The sequence below is a fragment of the Babylonia areolata genome, chromosome 10 (genome assembly GCF_041734735.1).
Source record: "Babylonia areolata isolate BAREFJ2019XMU chromosome 10, ASM4173473v1, whole genome shotgun sequence".
Taxonomy (NCBI): domain Eukaryota; kingdom Metazoa; phylum Mollusca; class Gastropoda; order Neogastropoda; family Buccinidae; genus Babylonia; species Babylonia areolata.
Genome location: NC_134885.1, coordinates 9,190,107 through 9,217,606, shown reverse-complemented (window position 1 = coordinate 9,217,606; position 27,500 = coordinate 9,190,107). Strand labels below are relative to the sequence as shown.

Here is a 27,500-nt window from a genome sequence, read left to right as displayed (position 1 = left end):
GAATTGCCGGAGTGATCGACTGAGACTGAAGGGATTAAGGGACTCAATGAGCATAAATGGGGACTGGGTTACTCAGATGAGAGAGAGAGAGAGAGAGAGAGAACTCGGAACTAAAAATGTCAAGTTTTTTTAAATTCTAGGATTAAGATTTAAAAAAAACGTTTCAGTTGATAAAGGATCTGTCAAAGTGGGTGGATGGGTGGGTGCCCATGTGACGGGAAGACCCGTGTCTATATGACGAGAAGAGGCCGGTGGGTGCCCATATGACGGGAAGACCCGTGCCCATATGACGAGAAGAGGCCGGTGGGTGCCCATATGACGGGAAGACCCGTGTCTATATGACGAAAAGAGGCCGGTGGGTGCCCATATGACGGGAAGACCCGTGCCCATATGACGAGAAGAGGCCGGTGGGTGCCCATATGACGCGGGGAAGACCCGTGCCCATATGACGAGAAGAGGCTGGTGGGTGCCCATATGACGAGAAGAGGCTGGTGGGTGCCCATATGACGCGGGGAAGACCCGTGCCCATATGACGGGAAGACTGAGGCCGGTGGGTGCCCATATGACGGGAAGAGGCCGCCGGTGGGTGGGTGCCCAGGTGCCCATATCGTGAAGTGCCCATGTGCCCATATCGTGACGGGAATTAAAGGCGTCCTGAGAGTCAGTCAGTGGCACGGAGGCAGGGCTATACCTATTCACAGAGACTATCACTGATACTGAAGTGACTGACGAAGCATGACTCTGAATCAGACGTGATTTTGTAGTGTGCAAAAACGTAGAAAGACGGCAAAAATGAAGATCTGCGGCAAATGCAAACCTCGGAAAAATGAATCAGGCTAATGAAAATGTACATGCCAGTGTCTTGAATTAATCCACTCAATCAACGGGAAATTTTAAGTACTCGTCGAAGCCAAAAATGCAGTCTTTACGAAAAAAAAAATCAGTCAGTTTATGTTACATTCAGGTGAATATCACCTACAGGGATCGCTGCCGGCCAAGCAGGAGGAGAGGGATGGAACTACACTGAGATGTAATTAACATACTAATTAATGTAAATCAATGGCCGATGAATTCCACATTGAGTCCGGGTCACTCTGAGATTACCTGAGCCGCCGCGACCCAACTGATTTCTTAAAGCAACATTTTATTCTCTTTTTTTATTCACTGTGTTCAAAGACTGAATTGACAGAAACACAGTTTAACAGACAATTAGTGGAAAACAAACAATAACCGTGGCAAATATAGCAAGTAGACAAATAATTATATTTGAAAAAAAAATTGTACAACTGAAGAATAGAAACAAAGTTTAGCGGACAACATGATGGGAAAACTAAACAATAAAGAAAATAAACAATAAGCCTAACAACAGCAAGTAAACTATTAATTTTTTTTAAAATCAGCATAACACTAAGATAGCGCTGTTGCATTAGAAACTAGTTACAGCATCTAAATATAGTTGTATATAGGGCCTACATGTGCGTATTATGTTGTGAATATCAACTTACTGAGATGTTGTCGCAGACATGTACATTATTACGGTTGTTACACGATGATTTTTTCCCCCTACGCATTAAACACACACAAGAAAAGCATACAGGTTACAGAAATGTCACCAAAAAACAAAACAAAACAAACAAACAAAAAAATCATTCATTTAGCAGGAGCAATATAAAATTTCTAAGTTGACATACAAAAGCAACAATGTTGGCCGCAGAACATATGGCACAACTGATATTCATGTTGTTTAAATGAGGTGCGTGGCGGCAGCCGCGTGAAATTAAACCTTCTCTTTTGTCCTTCTTCTTTTTTTTTTTCTTTTCTTTTTGTCAGGTGCCAGCCGGCGTCCGCGAGAGTCGCCGGAAACTCCGGCACAACCTGGCTTCGAAAATAATAGCTCGGCACTTAACCAGCTATATATATATATATATATAGAGAGAGAGAGAGAGAGAGAGATATAATTAGAGAGAGAGAGAGAGATAAACTGAGCCAACACGGTCACCTATTTCAGTAACACACACACACACACACACACCCACACACAGAGTTTGTTTTTTTTTAGTTTTTTTTTTAATAGTTTTATTATTTTTCACCGGCTGACAGTAACTTTTCAGTTGTTGTTTTTTTCTGCTGCAGCAGCTTCCTCGGCCGGGGCATGGCGCGTAGAGACTTGGTAACAATGACCGGAAGAAACAGCGGAAGTCGTGCATTACATTTACAACCTGAAGGACACACCTAAGTACTATTCTAGCGAACTGTCAACAACAACATGAATAGGTCAGAGGCAATCGGTATGTGTGTGACGGAAACTGCGTTGAAAACGTGTACAAAAACAAACTCCTGTCTTTCGTGCAATGATGTCACATGTGAAATCGTAAATCGTTGTAGTTGTGGAGACTGGCTGTGAGTGTGCGTGCGTGCGTGCGTGTGTGTGTGTGTGTGTGTGTGTGTGTGTGTGTGCGTGCGTGAGTGTGTGTGTGTGTGTGCGTGCGTGAGTGTGTGTGTGTGTGTGTGTGTGTGTGTGTGTGTGTGTGTGTGTGTGTGTGTGTGTGTGTGTGTGTGTGTGTGCGTGCGTGAGTGTGTGTGTGTGTGTGTGTGTGTGTGTGTGTGTGTGTGTGTTATTATTACTCGTTGACTAGTAAGTACAAGTTGTTTTATTTAGTTCTTTTTTTTTTTACTTCAATTTTTTTTTCTTCAGTTTTTAATGCAAACTGAGGAGATGAATATAGGGAACGTATAACGATAACATAAGGTATATGTGGGGTGGGGAAGGGCCGGGATGGATTTTCAAGTTCGTCTAAAATCGCAATTTGTGATAGACGTTAAACAAAAGAACGCTCTCTCTCTCTCTCTCTCTCTCTCTCTCTCTCTCTCTCTCTCTCTCTCTCTCTCTCTCTCTCTATATATATATATATATATATATATATATATTGGGAGTTTACGATTTAAGCTCCATAAGTGAGGTTAAAATATGCCAAACCTGGTGATCTAGCCGTGTTGGACTAAACTTGAAATCTAGTAAATCAGTCAGTCGATTTATGAAGACAAAATCAGTCAGAAAGGAGAGAGAGAGAGAGAGAGAGAGAGAGAGAGAGAGAGAGAGAGAGAGAGAGAGAGAGAGAGAGAGAGAGAAGAAGAAGAAGAAGAAGAAGAAGACGCGGAAATTTCCACTATTGATCAATCAATATATACTCACTCAGCTGTTACAGTGTGAATATAATAGTTGGAAGAGATTGTTGTTGTTGTTCTTCTTCTTTTCTTTTCTTTTCTTTTTTATTTTTTAATCACTTTCAGTTGCAAAAACTAAGCCGGGGAAATTTATTACCAGGCACGTACACGTTACTAAAGGATTGATGGGCTGTGATGCCTGTACCGTGACTCTATAGGCGGCACTGACGGGAAATCGTTTCCGCATATTATGTAGAATACGTGTGCACAAGGAAAGCAGACTGAACTATAATGAAAGGGTTGTCAGCGAACTGCCGCGACAGTTTCTCTGTTGCCGGCTTTGGTTTCTGTACCCCGTGTATCAGTATCAGTATCAGTAGCTCAAAGAGTGTCACTGCGTTCGGACAAATCCATATATGCTATACCATATCTGCCAAGCAGATGCCTGACCAGCAGCGTAACCCAACGCGCTTAGTCAGGCCTTGAGGGGGAAAAAAAGTAAAAAAAAACACAAAAAAAACAAAACAAAACAAAAAAAAAAAAAAAAAAAAACACAAAAAACCCAACCCAAACCAAACCAAACCAAACAAACAAACAAAAAAGATAAATGAATGAATAAAATAAATAAATTAATAAATGGCACCCCACCGTGTACCAAGGCAAAATGACACAAGCTGGCCATTTGTTCACACACACACACACACACACACACACACATGCACACACGCACGCATGCACACTGACCGTGGCATCATGTTCACACAAGTTAAATCAGTGCGCGCGTGTGCTTGTGCGCGGGTTAAGTCCGTGGGGTTAACGCTTTGGATCCATACACCATGCGTACATCCATACATACATCCATAAACTATATCACTGTTTTGTTGATGTTGTTTTTTTTAAGCTCGTGCGCCACGGTGATCTTGATGTTTTGATCGTCCACGAACATATGTTACTAGTGGAACTGGTAATGAAAGTGACATATGGCCGGGAAATGCCAACACTGAAAAATAATTTTTCATTATGCAAACTTTTCACCACCACCCCGCCACACACACACACACACACACACACACACACACACACACACACACACACACACACACACACACTGACACGTGTGTGTGTGTTTTCGACACTGGCAGTCTGATGAAGTCCAAGCACAGAACGAAAGCTTGAGAGAACGATTAATTAAACCCCATGTGAACAAGACCTGTTTATCGTTTCCGGTCTTTACTAACGTGTAGGTGTCTGATCAAGTGCACTGGAAAACAAGCACAAAGACCAGTCATAGGCCTTTCTCGGTCTTTTTTGAATATGATGGCAATAATAGTGGCACTTAGTTTAACTCACTCAGTACGGCCAGTCCTCTCTTCTCCTCTACACAGACTCCTCGGATGTCCAGTGAGTGTCTGGATGACCCAACCTTTAATTTCCGTCGTCAGAATTGTGGTATTCTTTGTCAACATTCACGTCTTTAGTATAAGAGCCTTCCGCTTGCAATATTTTGATGATGGTAATTGGGGTGAAACGCTGTTAACGTCGTCTCTTTCGCCGTTCGTATGGAAAGAGTTCATTCTCAGGCAAATCCTGATAAGCTAGACCAGATGAAAGAACACCAAAATCATTAAGCTCACTGGCCTGAAATGAAGATCATGATAAACGTCAGTACTACAACAGCTGACAAGTCTACAAATCCATCAACCGTGGCTGTTCAAGAGAACTTGGTTGATCGACCTTCAAGGTGTACTTTTATCACGATAAGTACAATGATAACGTATATAAACGAATGCGTGTCGCTTTGCAATTCAGCATTGACAACGTTTCATCCAAGTGTATCGAGAACTGTAAACAAGGGTGGTCTGGATACCTGCCATTGACCAAAGCCAGCAACGCCTCAGACAGACAACAAACAACCTGAACAATTGAACACGGCTCTAAAGAAGAAGTTTACTTTAGAGGAAGACATACAGTACCTGAGTGCCGCTGATGTTCGAGCTAGTCAACTTGATTTTCGAGGGTGTTATCATAGTTTGGGTTTACCTATTTAATGGTGGCTGGGTGCCACGGACACACACGGTCGGTGGTTTATAAAAAAAATGGAAAATGCATGAAAGTTAGACTCGGGACACTGATATCAGTAAGCTGGAATTGTCCTTTTACGAGTGTAAGACGAAAAGCCCACATGATGGCTGCATTCAGAATCTTCAGTAGTTGAACGCCCCTCGCATGTATGTATGTAGTATGTATGTACAGTAGTATGTATGTATGTATGTAGTATGTATGTACAGTAGTATGTATGTATGTATGTACAGTAGTATGTATGTATGTATGTATGTATGTATGTGTGAATCAGTTGTTTGACTACACATGCACTGATGTATATGTTATGTTAGTATGAATGTATGTATGTCCGTTTGCCAGTATGTATAGTACGTCAGAATGTATGTATGTATAATGTATGCACCTGGCTATCTCTATCTATCGGTCTACTGATCTGTATGTATGTATGTATGTATGTATCTGTCTTTCCACTTAGCTATCTCTATCTATCTATCTATCTATCTCTACCTCACTGACGGTCTGTCAGTCGAGCCCTGGCAGTGTTTGTGTGTCTGTCGTGTCACAGTCTACCACTGACCCTTTCTTCACTCTAGTTCTTCCCCACGCCCGCGGGCTCACGCCCCGACTGCCGTCTACCACGACCCTCCGTACTACACGGCTTAAAAACCAACCAAACCAAAAAACAAAAAACAAACAAACAAAAAAACAACAACAAACAAACAAAAAAACAACAACAAAAAACAAGAGAGGCAAGGCCTTCAAGACTCACTTGTGATACACTTAAAAAAAAAAAAAAAAAAAATCCAAGCTTTTTATGTATTGAGTATAATTTCAAAATGTAATGTTTAAGATGAGAAAGATCAGTTTAAAGCGAATTAGGTCCCCTAGTATTAATTACAGAGTAATTTCCCTTTTTTACTATCTGCACCAAAACGTTTGCAAAAAAAAAAACAAAAAAACTTCCATGCTTAGCAAAAGAAGTTCCTGTTTGAACAAAAAATGATAATAATGACTGCTCTTGTTGTTGGGTCAGAATATCAGATCAAAGTGCCAAGTTTAGAGAATACAAAAAATATAAATATAACAGTAAATGCAGTTTGCATATAATTAGGCTTCATTTTTAAAATTTTTTTTGTGCCCATCCCAAAGGTGCAATATTGTTTTAAACAAGATGACTGGAAAGAACTGAATTTTTCCTATTTTTATGCCTAATTTGGTGTCAACTGACAAAGTAGTTGCAGAGAAAATGTCAATGTTAAAGTTTACCACGGACTGACACACAGACACACACGCACACACGCACACACAGACAACCAAAGACCGGGTTAAAACATAGACTCACTTTGTTTACACAAGTGAGTCAAAAAAACAAAAAAAAAAAAAAACAAAAAAAACCCAACCAAAAAACAAACAAAAACAACAACAACAACAACAAAAAAACACACAAAAAAACGGAGACGCTTTCAGACTGAGAACTTATTATCAATTAATACTGACAAACACTGAAGTTCTGAGTGGAAAGAAAACAGAAAACAACAACAGCAAATCGCGACAACCAAACTATGTGAACAGCAACGTAGTCACAGTATCAGTATCAGTAACTAGTTCAAGGAGCTAGGCGTCACAGCGTTCGGTCAAATCCATATACGCTACACCACTGACATCTGCCAAGCAGATAGTGCATGACCAGCAGCATAACCCAATGCGCTTAGTCAGGCCTTGAGAAAAAAAAAGAAAAAAAGAAAAAAAGAGAAAAGAAAAAAAAAGAAGAGAAAAAAAACGATAAAAAAAACAACCATAAATAAATTAATAATAATAATAATAATAATAATCATCATAATAATAATAACAGTGGTATTTATATAAGATGAAATCAACTCTAAGCGCGCGCACACACACACACACACACACACACACACACACTGCACACCGTGGCACACACACACGCACACACACACAAAATAATAAAAATAAATAAATAGCTATTATACTGAGTCACAGAAGTGGAAGAAGGATGATGTGTGTGTGTGTGTGTGTGTGTGTGTGTGTGCGTGTGTGTGTGTGTGTGTGTGAATGTAAACTGATCTATCAGAACAGAAAATGCTGATGTCGTAGGTGCCGTGAATTTGTTAATAAAAAAATATTTTTCAAATTATCGATAGGGCAGACTTGTTCAACACTGTCAATTAGATTGGGCCAAAAAAAGAAACAAGAGGGAAAAAAAAAGTTCCCAAGCGGGGAATCGAACCCCGGCCGTCGCGGTGAGAGCGCGAAATCCTAACCACTAGACCACTTGGGACTTACAGTTATTGCCACAAAATATAATATATATTATGACCTTAAAGTTCTTGACGTATTGTGGCATCCGGTTGGTTTCAAAATGTCAGCGACCATCGTGATACTTCAAAGACAGCGATTGAAAAGCCCCGAATAATGGAATAATACTGTGATATCGACGGCTTGCATAACATTTCTGAAGAACACGTGTTGTCATCAATAGCAAACACAATGGAAGGTAATGCCTGTTTGGGACAGGAATGAATACCCATTTATCATTTTTATTTGTGAATGAGATTGGCGATCACATGGTGATCAATATATATATATATATATTTTTTTTTTTTACTGAAGATGATGCCATGAACTACAGCTCCAGTCAAAGACATTCCCATGATTTACAACTCGGCATAACAAGAAAAAAGAAAGAAAGAAAAGAAAAGAAAACAGAAGCGCACTGCCCGCTAGAGCCACTGTCATGCTGAATGTGTGTACCCAAGTCTTTGAATTGCGAACGTTTTGTGAAACGGAACGACGCAGATGATTGAATTTTTATACCCACCCCCACACCCCCCCTCCACGCCTCCCCCCAAAAGAAATCAAAAAATCAAAAAATCAAGACCATGTGTTGTAACCAGTCGTAAACGTGTGGTTGAAACCCGCAATGACTCACATCCTTAGAGTCGGGGTGGGAGCGGGGGTGGGGTGTCTGTTCCTCGAACTCATCAAAACCAGTCACAGTTTCACAGGTGACTCGGTAAGTACAATGCCATAACTAATGTGACTAAGCATGTGGGGACGCACCTGTTGGTGTGTTTGGTAGTATGTGCAGGCTGTTGTACATACTTTGAGGGACAGGCATAATTAAAAAAAACACAACAAAACAACAACAACAACAACAACAACAAAAAAAACCCACAAAAAACCAACCCAACAACAACAGCCAGGTTCATCATAAAAGAAGAATGAAGATGCACATGGTAGACAGAACGTGCTGATTTTGTAGCATAGGCATAAAAAAAGCAGTGCCTGTCCCAATTGTTGCCTTACCCATCATCGACCAAGTCCAACAACACAGCTACAACAGAATACAGTTTTAATATGAATTGAATTATTTGCCTCAGACAAACCCAATGTGGCATCCATAGCTACATACCAGGCCAGGATGGCCTTCCTCTCATAAAATATCATATACTGTAAAAAAGTAGATTGGGTGAGGCTGCACCAGTAGGACTGCTAATTCTGTGTTTGTGTCACTCTTGCAAGGTGGTGTCGTCATTTTTAGGTTGGGGCTCAGTGCAGTGCAGCTTATAATTGCTTGTTTCCTGAGTAATAGTGACTGTGCCTGTCACATCAAATGTAGCATCCTTTCCAAGATGGATGAAAAAGGTTAAATTTGAAGGTCCGATAGTTTTTTTTTATGGCTGTCAGGGCATTTAATTTCATTTCCACTGTGTTGAAGGCTTGGCATAAGAAGGCAGGGCCCAGTCCTTTCCTTCTGCCATTGTTTGTAACCTTCCCCAATCATAGCGAGGTACCCATTGACACTTGGTGGAGTGATCCCTAAAGGATGGTCTCAGAGAGTCTGTCAGTTCCTGTCATGTGGCCATGCTATCACATTTTCCTTTCCTTCACTGTGGTCTGAAGGTCCTCATACCGACAGCAGTGCTGTCTCTGACAGTTTTCCAGATTTTCTTCATATGTGCACTGATTAGGATTGTACCTACTATGATATAATTCTATTTCATTTATGTAAAGACAAAAACGTATGATGTAATGATGAGAGGTGAAGGATGTTGTTATTGATGCTCAAGAAGGTGAAACAGCATCTTTGCCTGGTGGATGAAGCTGTGGAGCGCAAGGAAGTCATTGACGAACACTTGCTACAGTATGCCTCTCTCAGGTGACCTCCTGAGGAAGTATTTATAAACAGAGCACCAGCAAGAAACTGGACAGTGGAAAACAGACCTAATGTAACAATTACAAACAGCCTCAGATAGCAGTTACACTGTGTTAAACTTAAAGGCAGGCCCAAATGTTTGTACACCTTGTAGATAAAATGTATAAATGTTTGCTGATGTTGCTCTAAGTCAGAGTGTTCCTACAAAATTCTAAATGTTCATACCAAACTTCCTGATTGTTCCTACAAACACATGACAGGGGGTTGGCATCTCTGATGTGTGTGCAGATTACCAAAAAGAGCTGAAGCAGGTGAAGCGTGACCTGAAGGAGGTGGAGGATCAGCTGGAGGAACTGCTGACTCGGCAGTCTCAGCTCCTGGAGCGACAGACAGAGCTGGAGAATGTCCTGAAGAGCCAGGCGACTGCCAGGCGTCAGGAATCTGACAGTAAATGGCAGAAGACAGGTAAATTGTACATTGTGAGGGGAGAGGTGGGAGGGTGTGGGGTGGGTGGGGGAGTGGGACAGGACAGAGAGGTCAGGGTGGAAGAAGAGTGGTTGGAAAGTCGGGATGGGAGGGGAAAAAAATGATGAGTAATGATTCTTTCTGAGTTTCTCTCGTGTGTCTCTGTCTGTCTTTCTCTTTCTTCTTCTATTTTGTGTTTCATAGCGCAGGCATGCCTGTATATATATATATATATATATATATATATATATATATATATATATATATGTTTGATGTTGTATTTTCGTATTGTTTTGTTCCCATACCACTTCATAAGAAAAACAAAAGATAAATGAAATGTGTGTGGTTGCTTGTGTGTGTACGCACAATACAGGCAGGTTTGCGTGTGCATGAATGTGCCTACATATGTGATCCCATGCATGCATGCATGCGAACGATCATGTGTATGCATGCATGTGAGCAATGCATGTCATATACAAAGTGGGTGGGTTGGTGTGCTGTGTGCAGACTTTTCCTGGTCTGGCCAGCTTCAGGAGAAGCTGAAGTCTGTGTTCCGCATGAAGGAGTTGCGGCCCATGCAGCTGCAGACGATGAACGCCACCATGGCGGGTCGGGACTGCCTGCTGATCATGCCCACTGGTGGCGGCAAGAGTCTCTGCTTCCAGCTTCCTGCCCTGCTGTCTAAAGGTATGCTGACAATTTTTTTTTATATTTATTTTATATACATTTATTTGCTTATTTAACATAATTGTTTTTAATTTTTTAATAAAAAAAAATTTTTTTTTGTTTTATTTATTTTCATTATTATTATTATTATTTATTTATTTCATTTTATTTATTTTATTTTATTTATTTATTTATTATATTAAAAAAAAAAGATATTATTATTATTATTTATTTATTTCATTTTATTTTATTATTTATTTTTTCTCAAGGCCTGACAAAGTGCATTGGGTTACGCTGCTGGTCAGGCATCTGCTTGGCAGATGTGGTGTAGCGTATATGGATTTGTCCGAGCGCAGTGACGCCTCCTTCAGCTACTGAAACTGAAGCTGAAACTGACAATGGGCGCAACAGCTGAGTGGTTCAAGTGTTGAACTTCAAATCTGAGAGTCCCAGGTTCGATCCCTGTCAAAATGCCTGGTGGGTAAAGGGTGGCGATTTTTCATAGACTGATGTATGAATTGACTGATCAGCTTATTGATAGACTGGTGGATGAGTTGAGTAACTTGACTGGTAAGCTGATATATATGAACTTACTGAAAATTTATTGATATACTGATGGGTGATACATTGACTGACAATAGGTTGGTGGATGATAGGTTGTCCAGGCATCACAGCGGTGGCATAAAAACTGGTGGATAGATGAATGAAATGACTGATCAGTTTATTGATCAGATAATAGATCGATGGATGATAGACTGGTGGATGATAGGTTACCCAGGCGTCACAGTGGTGGTGTAATGACTGCTGGATGAATGATTTGATCAGGTTAATGATGATAGACTGATGAATGATAGACTGATTAACCAAATGATTGTCTAGGCTTCACAGTGGTGGTGTAATCACTGCTTGATGAATCAATTGATCAGGTTAATGATGATAGATTGATGGATGATAGTCTGATGAACAAAGCGATTGTCCAGGAATCACAGTGGTGGTGTAATGACTGCTGGATGAATCAATCAACTGATCAGGTTAAGCCTTTCACTTCCAACTGTGGATGTATCCACGGTTTGTGGGTAACTGTATAATCATGTGTCCAGCCCTCTGGTGCATACGCTTACCTCCCTTGCAAATGGTGACTGCCTTGATGAGTGTTTGAAGCAATTAAGCAATTTCTTGGCATGTTCTGGCTCAAATTTGATGGTTTTTTTTTTCCGTTTTATAAAGCAAAAAGCTGTTGGGTGTGTCAACATGGCTGCCAGAATGCACAGTACAGAAGAGGTGGCTAGAGTTTTATTTTGGGCACAACATCAACAATAGCCACTACGAAAATGTGATAGAAAACAAAAGTTATGTTGTTGTTGATCAGCTGAAGTGATTCTGATTATCCAAATGATGATTATATGCTACAAGGTACATCAACAGGAAGGGGGTGGAATCGTGTCAGAAGTTGGTGCAGAAAACCCCCCCAATAATTTGGCATGAAGTCTTCATTTAGAGATTTACATCTACTGTGAAACCCTCTAGATGAAGGTTTCAAGCAGAAATGTTGTTTACAGTGAGTTTTTATGTTGTAATATTGTGTGATAGTGTTTGTGGGTGTTTGGGTGGGATGGTGTGCGTGTGGGTGTATGAAAATGGTTATGTGTGGTGTTTATGTTTAAAATAACATGATAGTGCAGGAAACAACAAAACTGCACTTGATTGTGATTGTTGTAAAATTGTTTACATTTGCTAACATTTTAGCACTATTTCTACCCATAAAACAAACAAACTTGAATTTTCTTCTAAGAAAAAAAATTCTATGTTTCTTTTTTTTTCTTCTAAAAATACGAGTTATCTTCCCCTGATTGTGAGTTTTCTCATCCTGTCAGAATTGAAGTTATGATATTTCTATTCTCCATTTATTTTCTTTCAAGAAAACATTATACTTTTACAAACTTTTTAGCATAATTTTGATTTTTGTGATTTTTGTTTTAGAGATTAGTGATTATTTTGCAAAAAAAAAAATCACAAATAGTTCCAGAAGTGAAAGGGTTAATCATGATAGGTTGATGGATGATAGACCGATGAACCAAAACGACTGCCCAGGCATTACGGTGGTGGTGTCCCCCTTGGTGTCGCTGATGGAGGACCAGGTCATGGCCCTGGAGCAGTTCAGCGTGGAGGCAGCCATGCTGAACGCGGATGCCGACAAGGCCACGGTCAAGCGCGTCCAGGACGCCATGACGGACCATAGGGCCACCCTGCGCCTCATCTACGTCACCCCGGAGAAGCTGGCCAAGTCCAAGCGGTTCATGAACCGCCTGGAGAAGATGTACGAGGTGGGGCGGTTCGCGCGGCTGGTGATTGACGAGGTGCACTGCTGCTCTCAGTGGGGTCATGACTTCCGACCTGGTGGGTTTTTTTGCAGGGGCGTGGTGGGCGTGGCGCTGTTTTGTGGAGGTGATGGTGGTGAATGTTGTTGCTGTTGTATCTGTTGATGTTGTTGCTGTTGTTGTCGTTATTGTTGTTATTATCATTACGGTTATTATAAGGTGCCACATACACAAACGTATGCACACACTCATATACACGCAAGCAAGCATGCATGCATGTACATGCATGCCCCCCCACAATTCACACACATACATTCTCTTTAACTCTCACTCACTCACTCACTCATGTATTCACTCACACACAACTCGTGACGCTGTGTTGCAGACTACAAGTTCCTGGGCATCATGAAGCGACAGTTCCCCAATGTCCCCTTGCTGGGGCTGACTGCCACGGCCACCCTCAAGGTTCTGGAGGACGTCAAGACCATCCTCAACATCCCCGACTGTCTGCTGCTGCGATCCTCCTTCAACCGACCCAACCTCTACTATCAGGTACCCTGCTCCTCTGTTTGAGTACTTCAACCGACCCAACCTCTACTATCAGGTACCCTGCTCCTCTGTTTGAGTACTTCAACCGACCCAACCTCTACTATCAGGTCCCCTGCTTCTCTGTTTGAGTACTTCAACCGACCCAACCTCTACTATCAGGTACCCTGCTCCTCTGTTTTAGTACTTCAACCGACCCAACCTCTACTATCAGGTACCCTGCTCCTCTGAGAACTTCAACCGACCCAATCTCTTCTGTCGGGTACCCTGCTCTATTTGAGTACTTCAACAGACCCAACCTCTGTAACTCTCCTTCTCCTCTTTTAGAGTACTTCAACCGACCCAACCTCTACTATCAGGTACCCTGCTCAGATTCTCTCGCTTCCTAGGCGGACGCGTTACCTCTAGGCCATCACTCCACAGGAAGGGAAGGTTAAAATGGCAGAAGCAGAGAACTTCCAGTGCTGAGCCCTTGACACAGTAGATATGACTTCACTACTTGGATGGCTGTAACAGACTATAATAATGATAATGATAATAATAATAATGAAATGCAGGCTAATATAGCCCAATACCATCATCTCAGATGGGGATCACCGCGCTTTACAATAAAATATACAAATTTAAGACTGAGTGACATAAAATAAGTACAAAGTCAACAGTCTCATATGACATTGGCTAAATATACATATTTAAGACTAAGTGACATAAAAGTATGTCAATCAACACAGGCACCATCACAGTCTCAAATCACACAGGCAGTAATCACAGCAAAATAAAGCACATCCCATTCACCTCAGTCAAAAATTAACACCAAGGAACCAGGCATCACAGAAAAACACCACCACCAAAATCATCACAAATGCATACAAATCAACACAAAGAGCACAACCAGCGATAAGATCACAGCAAGCATATGCAGATGGAAAAAAAGTTTCGGTGAGAAAAGTACAGTTTGAAAAGATATGTTTTGAGTGCTCTCTTGAATGCGGGTGTTAGGGTGTAACAGAGTTTCAGTTTTCAGTTTCAGTAGCTCAAGGAGGCGTCACTGCATTTGGACAAATCCATATACGCTACACCACATCTGCCAAGCAGATGCCTGACCAGCAGCGTAACACAACGCGCTTTGTCAGGCCTTGAGAAAAAAAAAAGGTGAATAAATAATAGATAAGCTTACATAAATAAATAAATAATAATTATAATATAAAAAAAAAGGTAGTAGTAATGATAATAATAATTAAAAAAAATTAATAATAAATAAATAAATAGATAAATAAATAAATAAGACAACAATGATGATAAATAAGCAAATAAATGTAAAACATGAAGACACACATTCACACATACACCCACACATGCATAACAGTGTAACAGAGGTGTGAGGGTAGTGAATTCCACTGTTTAGGTGCAACAAAAGAAAGACAGTGAGACAATTAACTGTTTTCTTATTTTCCAACAGGTACGCCCCAAACCCTCATCACAGGAAGAAGTAATTACAGACATGGGGAATCTCATCTCCAGGCAGTTCTCAAAGCAGTCAGGTGTGTTGTTGGGTTTCTTTTCTACCTGCAGGAAGAAGTAATTACAGGCATGGGGAATCTCATCACCGGGCAGTTCTCAAAGCAGTCAGGTGTGTTGTTGGACGGGTGCAGTAGCCGGATGGTTAAAGCGTTGGACTGTCAATCTGAGGGTCCCGGGTTCGAATCACGGTGACGGCGCCTGGTAGGTAAAGGGTGGAGATTTTTACGATCTCCCAGGTCAACATATGTGCAGACCTGCTAGTGCCTGAACCCCCTTCGTGTGTATATGCAAGCAGAAGATCAAATACGCACGTTAAAGATCCTGTAATCCATGTCAGCGTTCGGTGGGTTACGGAAACAAGAACATACCCAGCATGCACACCCCCGAAAACAGAGTATGGCTGCCTACACGGTGGGGTAAAAACGGTCATACACGTAAAAGCCCACTCGTGTGCATACGAGTGAATGCAGAAGAAGAAGAAGGTTGTGTTGTTGGGTTTCTTTTCTATCTGTAGGAAGAAGTAATTACAGGCATAGGGAATCTTATCACCAGGCAGTTCTCAAAGCAGTCAGGTGTGTTGTTGGGTTTCTTTTCTACCTGCAGGAAGAAGTAATTACAGGCATAGGGAATCTTATCACCAGGTAGTTCTCAAAGCAGTCAGGTGTGTTGTTGGGTTTCTTTTCTACCTGCAGGAAGAAGTAATTACAGGCATAGGGAATCTCATCACCAGGCAGTTCTCAAAGCAGTCAGGTGTGTTGTTGGGTTTCTTTTCTTCCTCGCAGGAAGAAGTAATTACAGGCATAGGGAATCTCATCACCAGGCAGTTCTCAAAGCAGTCAGGTGTTTTGTTGGGGTTTCTTTTCTACCTGCAGGAAGAAGTAATTACAGGCATAGGGAATCTCATCACCAGGCAGTTCTCAAAGCAGTCAGGTGTGTTGTTGGGTTTCTTTTCTACCTGCAGGAAGAAGTAATTACAGGCATAGGGAATCTCATCACCGGGCAGTTCTCAAAGCAGTCAGGTGTGTTGTTGGGTTTCTTTTCTACCTGCAGGAAGAAGTAATTACAGACATAGGGAATCTCATCTCCAGGCAGTTCTCAAAGCAGTCGGTTGTGTTGTTGGGTTTCTTTTCTACCTGCAGGAAGAAGTAATTACAGGCATAGGGAATCTCATCACCAGGCAGTTCTCAAAGCAGTCAGGTGTGTTGTTGGGTTTCTTTTCTACCTGCAGGAAGAAGTAATTACAGACATAGGGAATCTCATCTCCAGGCAGTTCTCAAAGCAGTCAGGTGTGTTGTTGGGTTTCTTTTCTACCTGCAGGAAGAAGTAATTACAGGCATAGGGAATCTCATCACCGGGCAGTTCTCAAAGCAGTCGGTTGTGTTGTTGGACGGGTGCAGTAGCCGGATGGTTAAAGCGTTGGACTGTCAATCTGAGGGTCCCGGGTTCGAATCACGGTGATGGCGCTTGGTAGGTAAAGGGTGGAGATTTTTACGATCTCCCAGGTCAACATATGTGCAGACCTGCTAGTACCTGAACCCCCTTCGTGTATATATGCAAGCAGAAGATCAAATACGCATGTTAAAGATCCTGTAATCCATGTCAGCGTTCGGTGGGTTACGGAAACAAGAACATACCCAGCATGCACACCCCCGAAAACGGAGTATGGCTGCCTACATGGTGGGGTAAAAACGGTCATACACGTAAAAGCCCACTCGTGTGCATACGAGTGAACGCAGAAGAAGAAGAAGGTTGTGTTGTTGGGTTTCTTTTCTACCTGTAGGAAGAAGTAATTACAGGCATAGGGAATCTCATCACCAGGCAGTTCTCAAAGCAGTCAGGTGTGTTGTTGGGTTTCTTTTCTACCTGCAGGAAGAAGTAATTACAGGCATAGGGAATCTCATCACCGGGCAGTTCTCAAAGCAGTCAGGTATGTTGTTGGGTTTCTTTTCTACCTGTAGGAAGAAGTAATTACAGGCATAGGGAATCTCATCACCGGGCAGTTCTCAAAGCAGTCGGTTGTGTTGTTGGACGGGTGCAGTAGCCGGATGGTTAAAGCGTTGGACTGTCAATCTGAGGGTCCCGGGTTCGAATCACGGTGACGGCGCCTGGTAGGTAAAGGGTGGAGATTTTTACGATCTCCCAGGTCAACATATGTGCAGACCTGCTAGTGCCTGAACCCCCTTCGTGTGTATATGCAAGCAGAAGATCAAATACGCACGTTAAAGATCCTGTAATCCATGTCAGCGTTCGGTGGGTTACGGAAACAAGAACATACCCAGCATGCACACCCCCGAAAACGGAGTATGGCTGCCTACATGGTGGGGTAAAAACGGACATACACGTAAAAGCCCACTCGTGTGCATACGAGTGAATGCAGAAGAAGAAGAAGGTTGTGTTGTTGGGTTTCTTTTCTACCTGTAGGAAGAAGTAATTACAGGCATAGGGAATCTTATCACTGGGCAGTTCTCAAAGCAGTCAGGTGTGTTGTTGGGTTTCTTTTCTACCTGCAGGAAGAAGTAATTACAGGCATGGGGAATCTCATCTCCGGGCAGTTCTCAAAGCAGTCAGGTGTGTTGTTGGGTTTCTTTTCTACCTGCAGGAAGAAGTAATTACAGGCATAGGGAATCTCATCACCAGGCAGTTCTCAAAGCAGTCAGGTGTGTTGTTGGGTTTCTTTTCTACCTGTGTATGTATGCAATAAATTGCTGTCATTTGAGTGTTAGGGTGTTTGTTATTGGATTCCTTCATACCTGTACTTTGTGTGCAATGAGTTGCTTTTGTTTGGATGTTAGTTATCGTTTCTTGGGTGGTATGTAATGGAATGTAGATGTTGTGATGTATAACAAATATAAAGAAATGAGAGAAAGAATATTTATGAACTTATTTGTGTGTGTGTGTGTGTGTGTGTGTGTGTGTGTTGGTGTGTTTCTGTGTGTGTGTGTGTGTGCATGTGCATGAATCTGTTTGTGTGGTACTTGTGTGTGTGTGGATGTGTGGTTTTGATATGATATTATAAGCATTGTTGAAGTTGTTAGTGTTGTGTGTGTGTGTAGAGAGACATAGGCAGACTTTCATGAAGTGTTTCCCAAGATGTAAGCAGATTTTGGCGAAGCATGTTTTACTAAGTGTGCACCTAGATTTAGGCAGACTTTGGCAAAGTGTGCCCCAAGACTAAGGCAGACTTTGGCAAAGTGTGCCCCAAGACTAAGGCAGACTTTGGCAAAGTGTGCCCCAAGACTAAGGCAGACTTTGGCAAAGTGCGTCCCAAGACTAAGGCAGACTTTAGCAAAGCATGTCCCAAGACATTGGTAGACTTTGGCAAAGTGCGTTCCAAGACTTAGATGGGCAGACGCTGGCAGAGCGTGTCTGAAGGCAGCGGTGTGTGTTGCAGGCATCGTGTACTGTTTCTCACAAAAGGAATCTGAGGAGGTCGCCCGAGGGTTGCAGAAATACGGGATCAAGTCTCTCTGTTACCATGCCAACATTCCCGCCAAAGAGCGCAGTCGTGTGCATCAGCTGTGGTCATCTGATCAGATACAGGTGATAGGCGCGATAGCCGAGTGGTTAGAGCGCTGGACTTTAGAACCCCAGGGTCCTGGGTTTGAGTCCTGGCTGTGATTAGTAGATTTTAGGGTGGAGATTTTTCTGATCTCCCAGGTCAACATATGTGTGTATCTGTACACCAAGACAATAATAAAAATTGATATATATGAACAAGCACACACACACACGCTCACACACACTCACACTCACACACACACACACACAAAATAAATTTAAAAAAAAGACAAAGGAGTAATACAATACAAACAATTCAAATACACAAAGTGGCAGGATAAAAGCGGCCACATATATAAAAGCCCACTTGTAGGCACAAGTGAATGTGGAAGCTGCGGCCCATAAAGTAGGGAGAAACAAATCTGATATCGGTGAGACAATAAGATGATCATAGGAGGGGCACTTTGAAGACCTGGTGAAAGCTGACACACATAGATAAAGTACGCTTTATTTTCAGCATTCCCAGGATATCTTGCATCATTTTCATTTTTGTTGTGTTAATATCCAAACCAGTGACTGCAGCCTGTATGAAAACATTATTAAAAAAAAATTGAGGATGTGTTGGTGATAATTTATTGACATATCAGTAATCAGGAGATTTTAACAGTCTTGTATTTCTTGTGTAAATTGACGTAAATGCAGAGGAGAGAGAGGGGGAAAAAAAAGGTCCATTCTTGAAAGAAATTTGAAACATGTACAAGTTAATTATTATTATTATTTTATTATTATTGTTGTAATAATAATAATAATAATGATAATAATTATCATTATTATTATGCCTATCAGTTTGTTGTTAGAGTACTTTGAAGAAGTCTGAAACAAATGCAGTTGAAGTATTTGGCTAATTAGTTTGTTATCAGAGTACTTTAAAGAAGTCTGAAGTGGACACAGGTGTATTTTTAGGCTAACTGGTATGTTATCAGAGTAATTTAAAGAAGTCCGAAGTGGACACAGGTGTATTTTTAGGCTAACTGGTATGTTATCAGAGTACTTTAAAGAAGTCTGAAGTGGACACATGTATATTTTTAGGCTAACTGGTATGTTATCAGAGTAATTTAAAGCAGTCTGAAACAGACGCTGGCATGTTATTAGGCCTATTTGTTGTGAGAGTGCTATAAAGAAGAACAGAGTACTTTAACAAAATTTGATTTGAAACGGATACAGGTATATTATCATGCCTATTATTTTTTTTTGTGGTCAGAATACTGGAGTGATTGCTGGAGTTGTGTGACCAGTTTCAGTTTCGGGAAGGTGTCAAAGCATGTGGCTTGCTCCATATACCGTACGCCACATCTGCCGAAAAGAAGAAAGACAAAAAAAAAAGCAAAAAAAAAAAAAGCAAAAAAAAAGCCTGATCTTCATATAAACCCAACAAGCTGATCAGGTCTTGTGTGATAATGTGTCATGAAATCTGAGGGTAGGTGTTTGTGGTTCTTTTTTGGTTAATCATAGACATTAAGTCAGTAATTTTGTTCTTCAGTTTAACGACTATTCGTGAATGTGTGGTTTTAGATGATCAAGTCAGTCATTCGAGACATTGTGTGTGTGTGTGTGTGTGTGTGTGTGTGTGTGTGTGTGTGTGTGTGTGCAGGTGGTGGTAGCGACAGTGGCGTTCGGCATGGGCATTGACAAGCCAGACGTGCGCTTTGTGCTCCATCATTCCCTCAGCAAGTCCATGGAGAACTTGTACCAAGAGAGCGGCAGGGCAGGTACCTAACCTACCTTCCTTCTTTCAACACAAACTCTGACCACCCTTCTTCTGATAATGCAAACTACTATGACCTTCCTTCTTTCGAAACAAATTTTTATCTTCCTTCTTTTCAAAACAAATTTTTACCTTCTCTCTTTAAAACAAATCATAACCTCCTTTCAAAACAAATCATAACCTTCTTTCAAAACAAACCATAAAAACAAATCATAACCTTCTTTAAAACAAATCATAACCTTCTTTCAAAACAAATCATAACCTTCTTTCAAAACAAACTATAACCTTCCTTCCTTCTTTCTTCTTCTGCGTTCGTGGGCTGCAACTCCCACGTTCACTCGTATGTACACGAGTGGGCTTTTACGTGTATGACCGTTTTTACCCTGCCATGTAGGCAGCCATACTCCGCTTTCGGGGGTCTTCCTTCTTTCAAAACAAACCATAAAAACAAATCATAACCTTCTTTCAAAACAAATCATAACCTTCTTTCAAAACAAATCATAACCTACTTTCAAAACAAACTATAACCTTCCTTCCTTCTTTCAAAACAAATCATAACCTTCTTTCAAAAACAAACTATAACCTTCCTTTTTTCAAAACAGATTATTCTTCCTTCTTTCAAAACAAACTGTAACCTTCCTTCCTTCTTTCAAACCAAATTATAACTTTCCTTCTTTCTACACAAATCTGAAATCACGACCTTTCTCCTTCTTTCAAAACAAACTATAACCTTCCTTCTTTCAAAACAAACTGTAACCTTTCTTCTTTCAGACAAATTATAAGTTTCCTCCCTTCTTCCAAAACAAACTATAACCTTCCTACCTTCTTTCAAAACAAATGGAAACCTTCTTTCGAAACAAACTACGACCTTCCTTCTTTGAAAACAAACTATAATCTGCAATCTTTCTGAACTAGCTATAATCTCCCTTCTTTCAAAACAAACAATAAATTTCCTTCTCCTTTCAAAACAGATTGTAAACTTGCTTCTTTCGAAACAAACTATAACCTTCCTTCTTTTAAAACAAACTATTACCTTCCTTCTTCTTTCAAAAGACAGAGTAACTAACTTTCCTCCTTTTTTGTCTGATATCACTTATAGTAAAAAAAAAACATTCAGAAAGAAATAAAAATAGGGAGAGTATCATTACTTTTATGATGTTGCTTGGCAGAGGACTATTTGAAGTGGTGTATGTACATGGAGTTGTGATGAGTTCAAAACAGTTGTGTGTGTGTGTGTGTGTGTGTGTGCATGTGTGTGTGTGCGTGCGTGTGTGTGTGTGTGTGTGCAGGGCGTGATGGTAAAAAGTCCCACTGCATCTTGTACTATCGCTTCGCTGACGTGGCACGACAGAGCACTATGGTGTTCACAGAGCGCACAGGGCTGGAGAATTTGTACGGCATTGTAGCGTACTGCATCGATGTGTCTGGGTGAGTTTGTGAGTCTCTCTGTGCCTGTATGTGTGTGTGTGTATGTGTGTGTGTACGTGTGTGTGTGTGTGTGCATATTTTGTGTGTGGATGGGTTGGTGCATGTATGTTTGCTTTGTGTGTGTGTGTGTGTGCTTTGTATGCATGTATGTGTGTATGTATGCATCTGTGTGTGTGTGTATTTGCTTGCTTGCTTGTGTGTGTTTGGGGGTTGTGTGTGTGTATGTGTGTGTTTGAGTATGTGTGTGTGTGTGTGTGTGTGTGTGTGTGTGTGCTGGCTTTTGTGCATGTATGTGTGTGTGAGTGAGTGGGTGTGTGTGTGTACATGTTTGTTTGTTTGCGTCTGTGTATGTATGTTTGCTTGTTAATGCTTGGTTGTGGTGTGCATATATGTGTGTGTGTACACGTGTGTGCCTTTTCACACATGCTTGTGTGATTTATTTATTTTGTCAGTTTTGAAGTGTGTCATTTCTCATCAGAGAATGCACCTGCGAGCCAGGTAAAAGTAACAAGTATTTTGGAGACAGTTTGAATTTGTTGTTCTGTAATTGTATTAGTTTGAAACACGGCAGTTTTGCCCAGAATTTTGCACTTGTCTTTTGCCTTTAAAGTTTTGAGTTGCAAACAGTGTTGTGTCGTTCTAAGTTATATTTTCCATGAAAATGCTGCATCTGCTTTGCTTGAGATTAGAAAATGTAAACATTTTAGATCCAAGAGATTTAACAGTGTCAGATGGATGCAGGGGCTGAATGTTCACAACGATGGTTTCTTACCTCAGTTTCACAGACTTCAGCTTTCAGTCACATGTGCTAAGTGCACGCTGCACACAGGACCTCAGTTTATTGTCTCATCCGAATGACAAGCATCCAGACCACCATTCATGGTCTTGTGGATTGTGGAGACGGGAGGAGGCAGGGGAGAGGTGGGGGCGCGAGGGGGGGGGGGGGGGAGGAGACTGGCGAGTGTGGGATTCAAACCCGTGCGCTCAGATTCTCTTGCTTTCTGGGTGGACGCATTTCCTCCAGGCCACCACTCCACGTGGCTGAGGACAAACCACGGGGCTATGGCTGCCTGCATGGCGAGGTAAATAAACAAAACCGTCATACGTGTGAAATGTTACTCGTCTGTCTGAGTGCGTTTGTGTGCGTGCCTGATATTGGATTGAATGACACAGGAAACAAATGATTAGCTTCCAATGGCAGCCGTCAGTCGGCTCTACCCAGGTAGGTGATCTGTTGCGTAAATGACCCCGAGTTTGTAAAGCTCTTGGAGCTTGGTCTCCAACTGAGGATAGGCGCTATATAAGTATCCATATCATATTGTATCAAAGAAAGGACTTGCTTGTTTCAGGTGCCGCCGATCACGCATCGCACGCCACTTTGGAGAGGTGTGGGACTCCACGCATTGTGCCGGGATGTGTGACCACTGTGATCCCAGCTTAGGGAGTAAGTGTGTGTGTGGGTATGGGTGTGAGTGTATGTATGTGTGTATGTTGCTGATACAATACAATACAGTATTTTCCAGAATCCTGTGCACAATACAGTACAATAATACGATACAATACAAAACAATACAGTGCAATATTTTCCAGAATCCTGCTCTCAGTACAATGCAATACAATACATACAGTACACTACAGTACATTACAATGCAGTACGATACAATACATTACATTACAATACATTACAATACAATACAATGTTTTCCAGAATCCTGCACACAATGCAGTCCAATCCAATTCAATCCGATACAATACAATCCTAGTCCAATTCAATCCAATCCAATCCAATCCAATACAATGTAGTACAGTACAGTATTTTCCAGAATCTTGCGCACATTACAGTGCAATGCAGCACAACACAACACAACACAACACAGCACAACACAACACAACAACACAACATAACACACAACAACATTTTTCCAGAACCCTGCGCCAAACGGGACGTGACACGCCTCTGCCAGGACGTGATCAGGATCCTGAACCACGCCAAGGCCACCAGCCAGAGAGTGACGGCCCCTAAGATCCTGGACGCCTGGTACGGCAAGGGGGCCACGACCCTGAGGGTCAGGGAGGTCAAGGCCCCCGGGGTGGCGCGGGAGAAGGCGGAGCGGATCCTGGCGCACTTGGTCCTGGAGGGCTTCGTGCGGGAAGACTTCCACTTTACCGCCTACTCCACCATCTGCTACCTGGTGGCTGGTGGGTTTCTGTGTGCCGTCTTTCCCTCCCTCTCTCTGACCCCACACACACACACCTCTCTTCCCCACAATTCCCTGTCATCTTCATCTGCTGCCTGGTGGCTGGTGAGTTTCTGTGTACTGTCTTTCCCTCCCTCTCTCTGTCCCCACAAACACACACCTCTCTTCCCCACAATTTCCTGTCATCTTCATATGCTGCCTGGTGGCTGGTGGGTTTCTGTGTGCCATCTTTCCCTCCCTCTCTCTGACCCCACACACACACACCTCTCTTCCCCACAATTTCCTGTCATCTTCATATGCTGCCTGGTGGCTGGTGGGTTTCTGTGTACCGTCTTTCCCTCCCTCTCTCTGTCCCCACAAACACACACCTCTCTTCCCCACAATTTCCTGTCATCTTCATATGCTGCCTGGTGGCTGGTGGGTTTCTATGTACCATCTTTCCCTCCCTCTCTCTGACCCCCCACACACACACCTCTCTTTCCCACAATTTCCTGTCATCTTCATCTGCTGCCTGGTGGCTGGTGGGTTTCTGTGCACCGCCTTTCCTTCCTCTCTCTGTCCCCACAACACACCTCTCTTCCCCACAATTCCCTGTCATCTTCATATGCTACCTGGTGGCTGGTGGGTGTCCCTCCCCCTCTCTCCCTCCAAATACCCCCCCCCTCCCAACCCCATTCAGTGCCCTATTTTTATCTGCTACTTGGTGGGTGTCCCCCCCCCCTCTCCATTCCCTGTCATATCTTCATCTGTTACCGGGTGGCTGGTAGGTGTCTCTGTGCCATCCTTCCCTTCCCCTCCCTTCCCCCCCCAATAAACACCCACCCTCACCACCCCTTTCAGTATGACTGTTATCTGCTGCATGGTGGATGGTGGATGGTCAGTTGTCCGTTTACAGCACCTTTCCCCTCCCCTCCCCCAAAGAGTCCCCTTCCATATCATCCTCCTCATGTGAGGGGATGCTGGGCCGGGGTGGGTTGGGTGGATCTATCAGTGTATATGTGCTGTCTGGTGACTGGTCGGTGTGTGAGTGTCTGTCTGTGCCCCTCCCTGCTCCCCCAAACCTTCAGTGTATATCTGCTGTATGGTGACTGGTCGGTGTGTGAGTGTCTGTTTGTGCCCCTCCCTGGTCCCACAAACCTTCAGTGTATATGTGCTGTCTGGTGACTGGTCGGTGTGTGGGTGTCTGTCTGTGCCCCTCCCTATTATTATTATTATTTTTATTTTTATTATTATTATTATTATTACTACTACTACCACCTTTTTTTTTCTTCTTTCTTTTTTTAACATTATAGTTATTATTTATTTATTTATTTATTTGTGTAAGCTTATCTATTATTTATTCACCTTTTTTTTTTCTCCTCAAGGCCTGACTAAGCGCGTTGGGTTACGCTGCTGGTCAGGCATCTGCTTGGCAGATGTGGTGTAGCGTATATGGATATGTCCGAACGCAGTGACGCCTCCTTGAGCTACTGAAACTGAAAACTGAAACCGCCCCTCCCTGCTCCCCCAAACCTTCAGTGTGTATCAGCTATCTGGTGACTGGTCGGTGTGTGAGTGTCTTGTTTGTGTCCCTCTCTGCTCTGCTCCCCCAAACCTTCAGTGTATATGTGCTGTCTGGTGACTGGTCGGTGTGTGAGTGTCTGTCTGTGCCCCCCCCTGCTCCCCCAAACCTTCAGTGTATATCAGCTGTCTGGTGACTGGTCGGTGTGTGAGTGTCTTGCTTGTGGCCCTCCCTGCTCCCCAAAACCTTCAGTGTGTATCAGCTGTCTGGTGACTTGTCGGTGTGTGAGTGTCTTGCTTGTGGCCCTCCCTGCTCCCCAAAACCTTCAGTGTGTATCAGCTGTCTGGTGACTTGTCGGTGTGTGAGTGTCTTGCTTGTGGCCCTCCCTGCTCCCCAAAACCTTCAGTGTATATCAGCTGTCTGGTGACTGGTCGGTGTGTGGGTGTCTGTCTGTGCCCCTCCCTATTATTATTATTATTATTACTACTACTACCACCTTTTTTTTTCTTCTTTCTTTTATTATTATTTATTTATTTGTGTAAGCTTATCTATTATTTATTCACCTTTTTTTTTTCTCCTCAAGGCCTGACTAAGCGCGTTGGGTTACGCTGCTGGTCAGGCATCTGCTTGGCAGATGTGGTGTAGCGTATATGGATATGTCCGAACGCAGTGACGCCTCCTTCAGCTACTGAAACTGAAAACTGAAACCGCCCCTCCCTGCTCCCCCAAACCTTCAGTGTGTATCAGCTGTCTGGTGACTGGTTGGTGTGTGTGTCTTGTTTGTGCCCCTCTCTGCTCTGCTCCCACAAACCTTCAGTGTGTATCAGCTATCTGGTGACTGGTCGATGTCCATTTATGTCCCTCCCCCAAACCCTCCGGTGCCACAGGAGTGGTTCCTGACCTTGTCTCTGCACTGTGCAGGTGCCCGAGCCACAGCCTTGCTGAAGGGCTCCGCCCAGGTGGTCATGGAGTTTGTGTCCAAGCCTTCGTCGTCAGTGTCTGCTGCCACCACCACGAACGGTGCTGCGCCCTCCAGCAGCAAGACTGTGAGTGACGGGGGTGAGGGAGGCTGCGGCAAGGCGAAGGTGAAGCCCGTCGTCATCAACACACACCACTCCCACTTCTCCTCCTTAGTCGGTGGGCCGACAGCCAGCGGCAGCCAGAAGGGGCTGGGGGGTGGAGGGTCAGCCGCCTCCACTAGTGGTCAGGGTGGCGCCAGCAGTGACACACCACGCAGAACCAGCAAACTGTCCACGGGGAAGAAACGCAAACCTGTCATCTGTGATGATGATGATGATGGTGATGGTGATGACAAGAAACTCTCAACGGGGAAGAAACGCAAACCTGTGATCAGCGACGAGGACGATGAAGACGATGATGATGGTAACGGTGATGACAGTGACGCCAACAACAAAACTAAACACGCAGCAAAGCGGAGAAAAGAGGAGCATGAAAACGACATTGCAGACTTGGTTTTCGATGACAGTGATTTCGATTTTGATATTCCTCAGGCAAAAAGCAGTGGTGGTGGTGGTGGTGGTAAGAAAAAGAAAGGTGGATGTGGGAGTACTGATGCCTCTAACTCTTCCTTGGGCAGTGCAGGTCAGGTGGGTGCTATTACTGTGTCAGACAGTGACGACTGACCGCAGTACGTACAGTGGAATTGACAGTGTTGATGTGCGATTCGCAGCAGCAATGGTGTTTTTTGTTTTGTTTTTTACAGCAGAGGTGTAGCACGTATGGATCAGTCCGCATGCTCAGACCCCTCTTTGAAACTGATCTGAACTGAGCAGCAGTGTGTAAAATGACGCTGCTGCAGTGTGTGTGTGTGTAGTGGTAAGTACGTTGGGTGTGGGACGACAGACTGTAATAATGATGTGTGGACCACTTCAGGGCTTGCGTCACCTTGACTAATAGCCACCCGTTCCATTTCCATTTCCGTTTCCAGTTTTGCCTCTTGCCCCGCTCCATTTCCAGTTTTGCCTCTTGCCCCGCCCCATGTCCATTTTACCTCCTACCCTACCCCATGTCCATTTTCAGTTTTGCCTCTTGCCCTGCTCCATTTCCATTTCTAGTTTTGCCTCTTGCCCTACCCCATTTCCATTTTTGCCTCTTATCCCGCCCCGTTTCCAGTTTTGCCTCTTGCCCTGCTCCATTTCTGGTTTTGCCTCTTAACCTACTCCATGTCCAT

At 42.9% G+C, this 27,500-nt stretch overlaps 1 protein-coding gene and 1 non-coding gene across 3 annotated transcripts; one reads left to right on the top strand and one right to left on the bottom strand.

Annotated features, from left to right (window-relative positions):
* Nucleotides 1–7,453: 7,453 nt before the first annotated feature.
* Trnae-cuc (transfer RNA glutamic acid (anticodon CUC)) lies at nucleotides 7,454–7,525 on the bottom strand. Its single transcript has one exon. It is a non-coding gene; the product is annotated as a tRNA-Glu (tRNA).
* A 78-nt stretch (nucleotides 7,526–7,603) lies between these two features.
* LOC143286431 (ATP-dependent DNA helicase Q1-like) lies at nucleotides 7,604–27,410 on the top strand. Of its 2 annotated transcripts, none has more exons than XM_076593994.1 (12): nucleotides 7,604–7,741; nucleotides 9,692–9,868; nucleotides 10,376–10,555; nucleotides 12,626–12,931; nucleotides 13,238–13,404; nucleotides 14,858–14,939; nucleotides 18,311–18,459; nucleotides 20,069–20,186; nucleotides 21,472–21,610; nucleotides 22,960–23,054; nucleotides 23,537–23,809; nucleotides 26,231–27,410. In XM_076593994.1, exons 1-12 carry the CDS (start codon nucleotides 7,735–7,737, stop codon nucleotides 26,950–26,952), a joined length of 2,415 nt encoding a protein of 804 aa, XP_076450109.1. In that variant the 5' UTR covers nucleotides 7,604–7,734; the 3' UTR covers nucleotides 26,953–27,410. The 2 variants fall into 2 exon arrangements, with proteins under 2 accessions (XP_076450109.1, XP_076450110.1); XM_076593995.1 differs by lacking the exon at nucleotides 7,604–7,741 and adding an exon at nucleotides 8,199–8,260.
* Nucleotides 27,411–27,500: the final 90 nt, after the last annotated feature.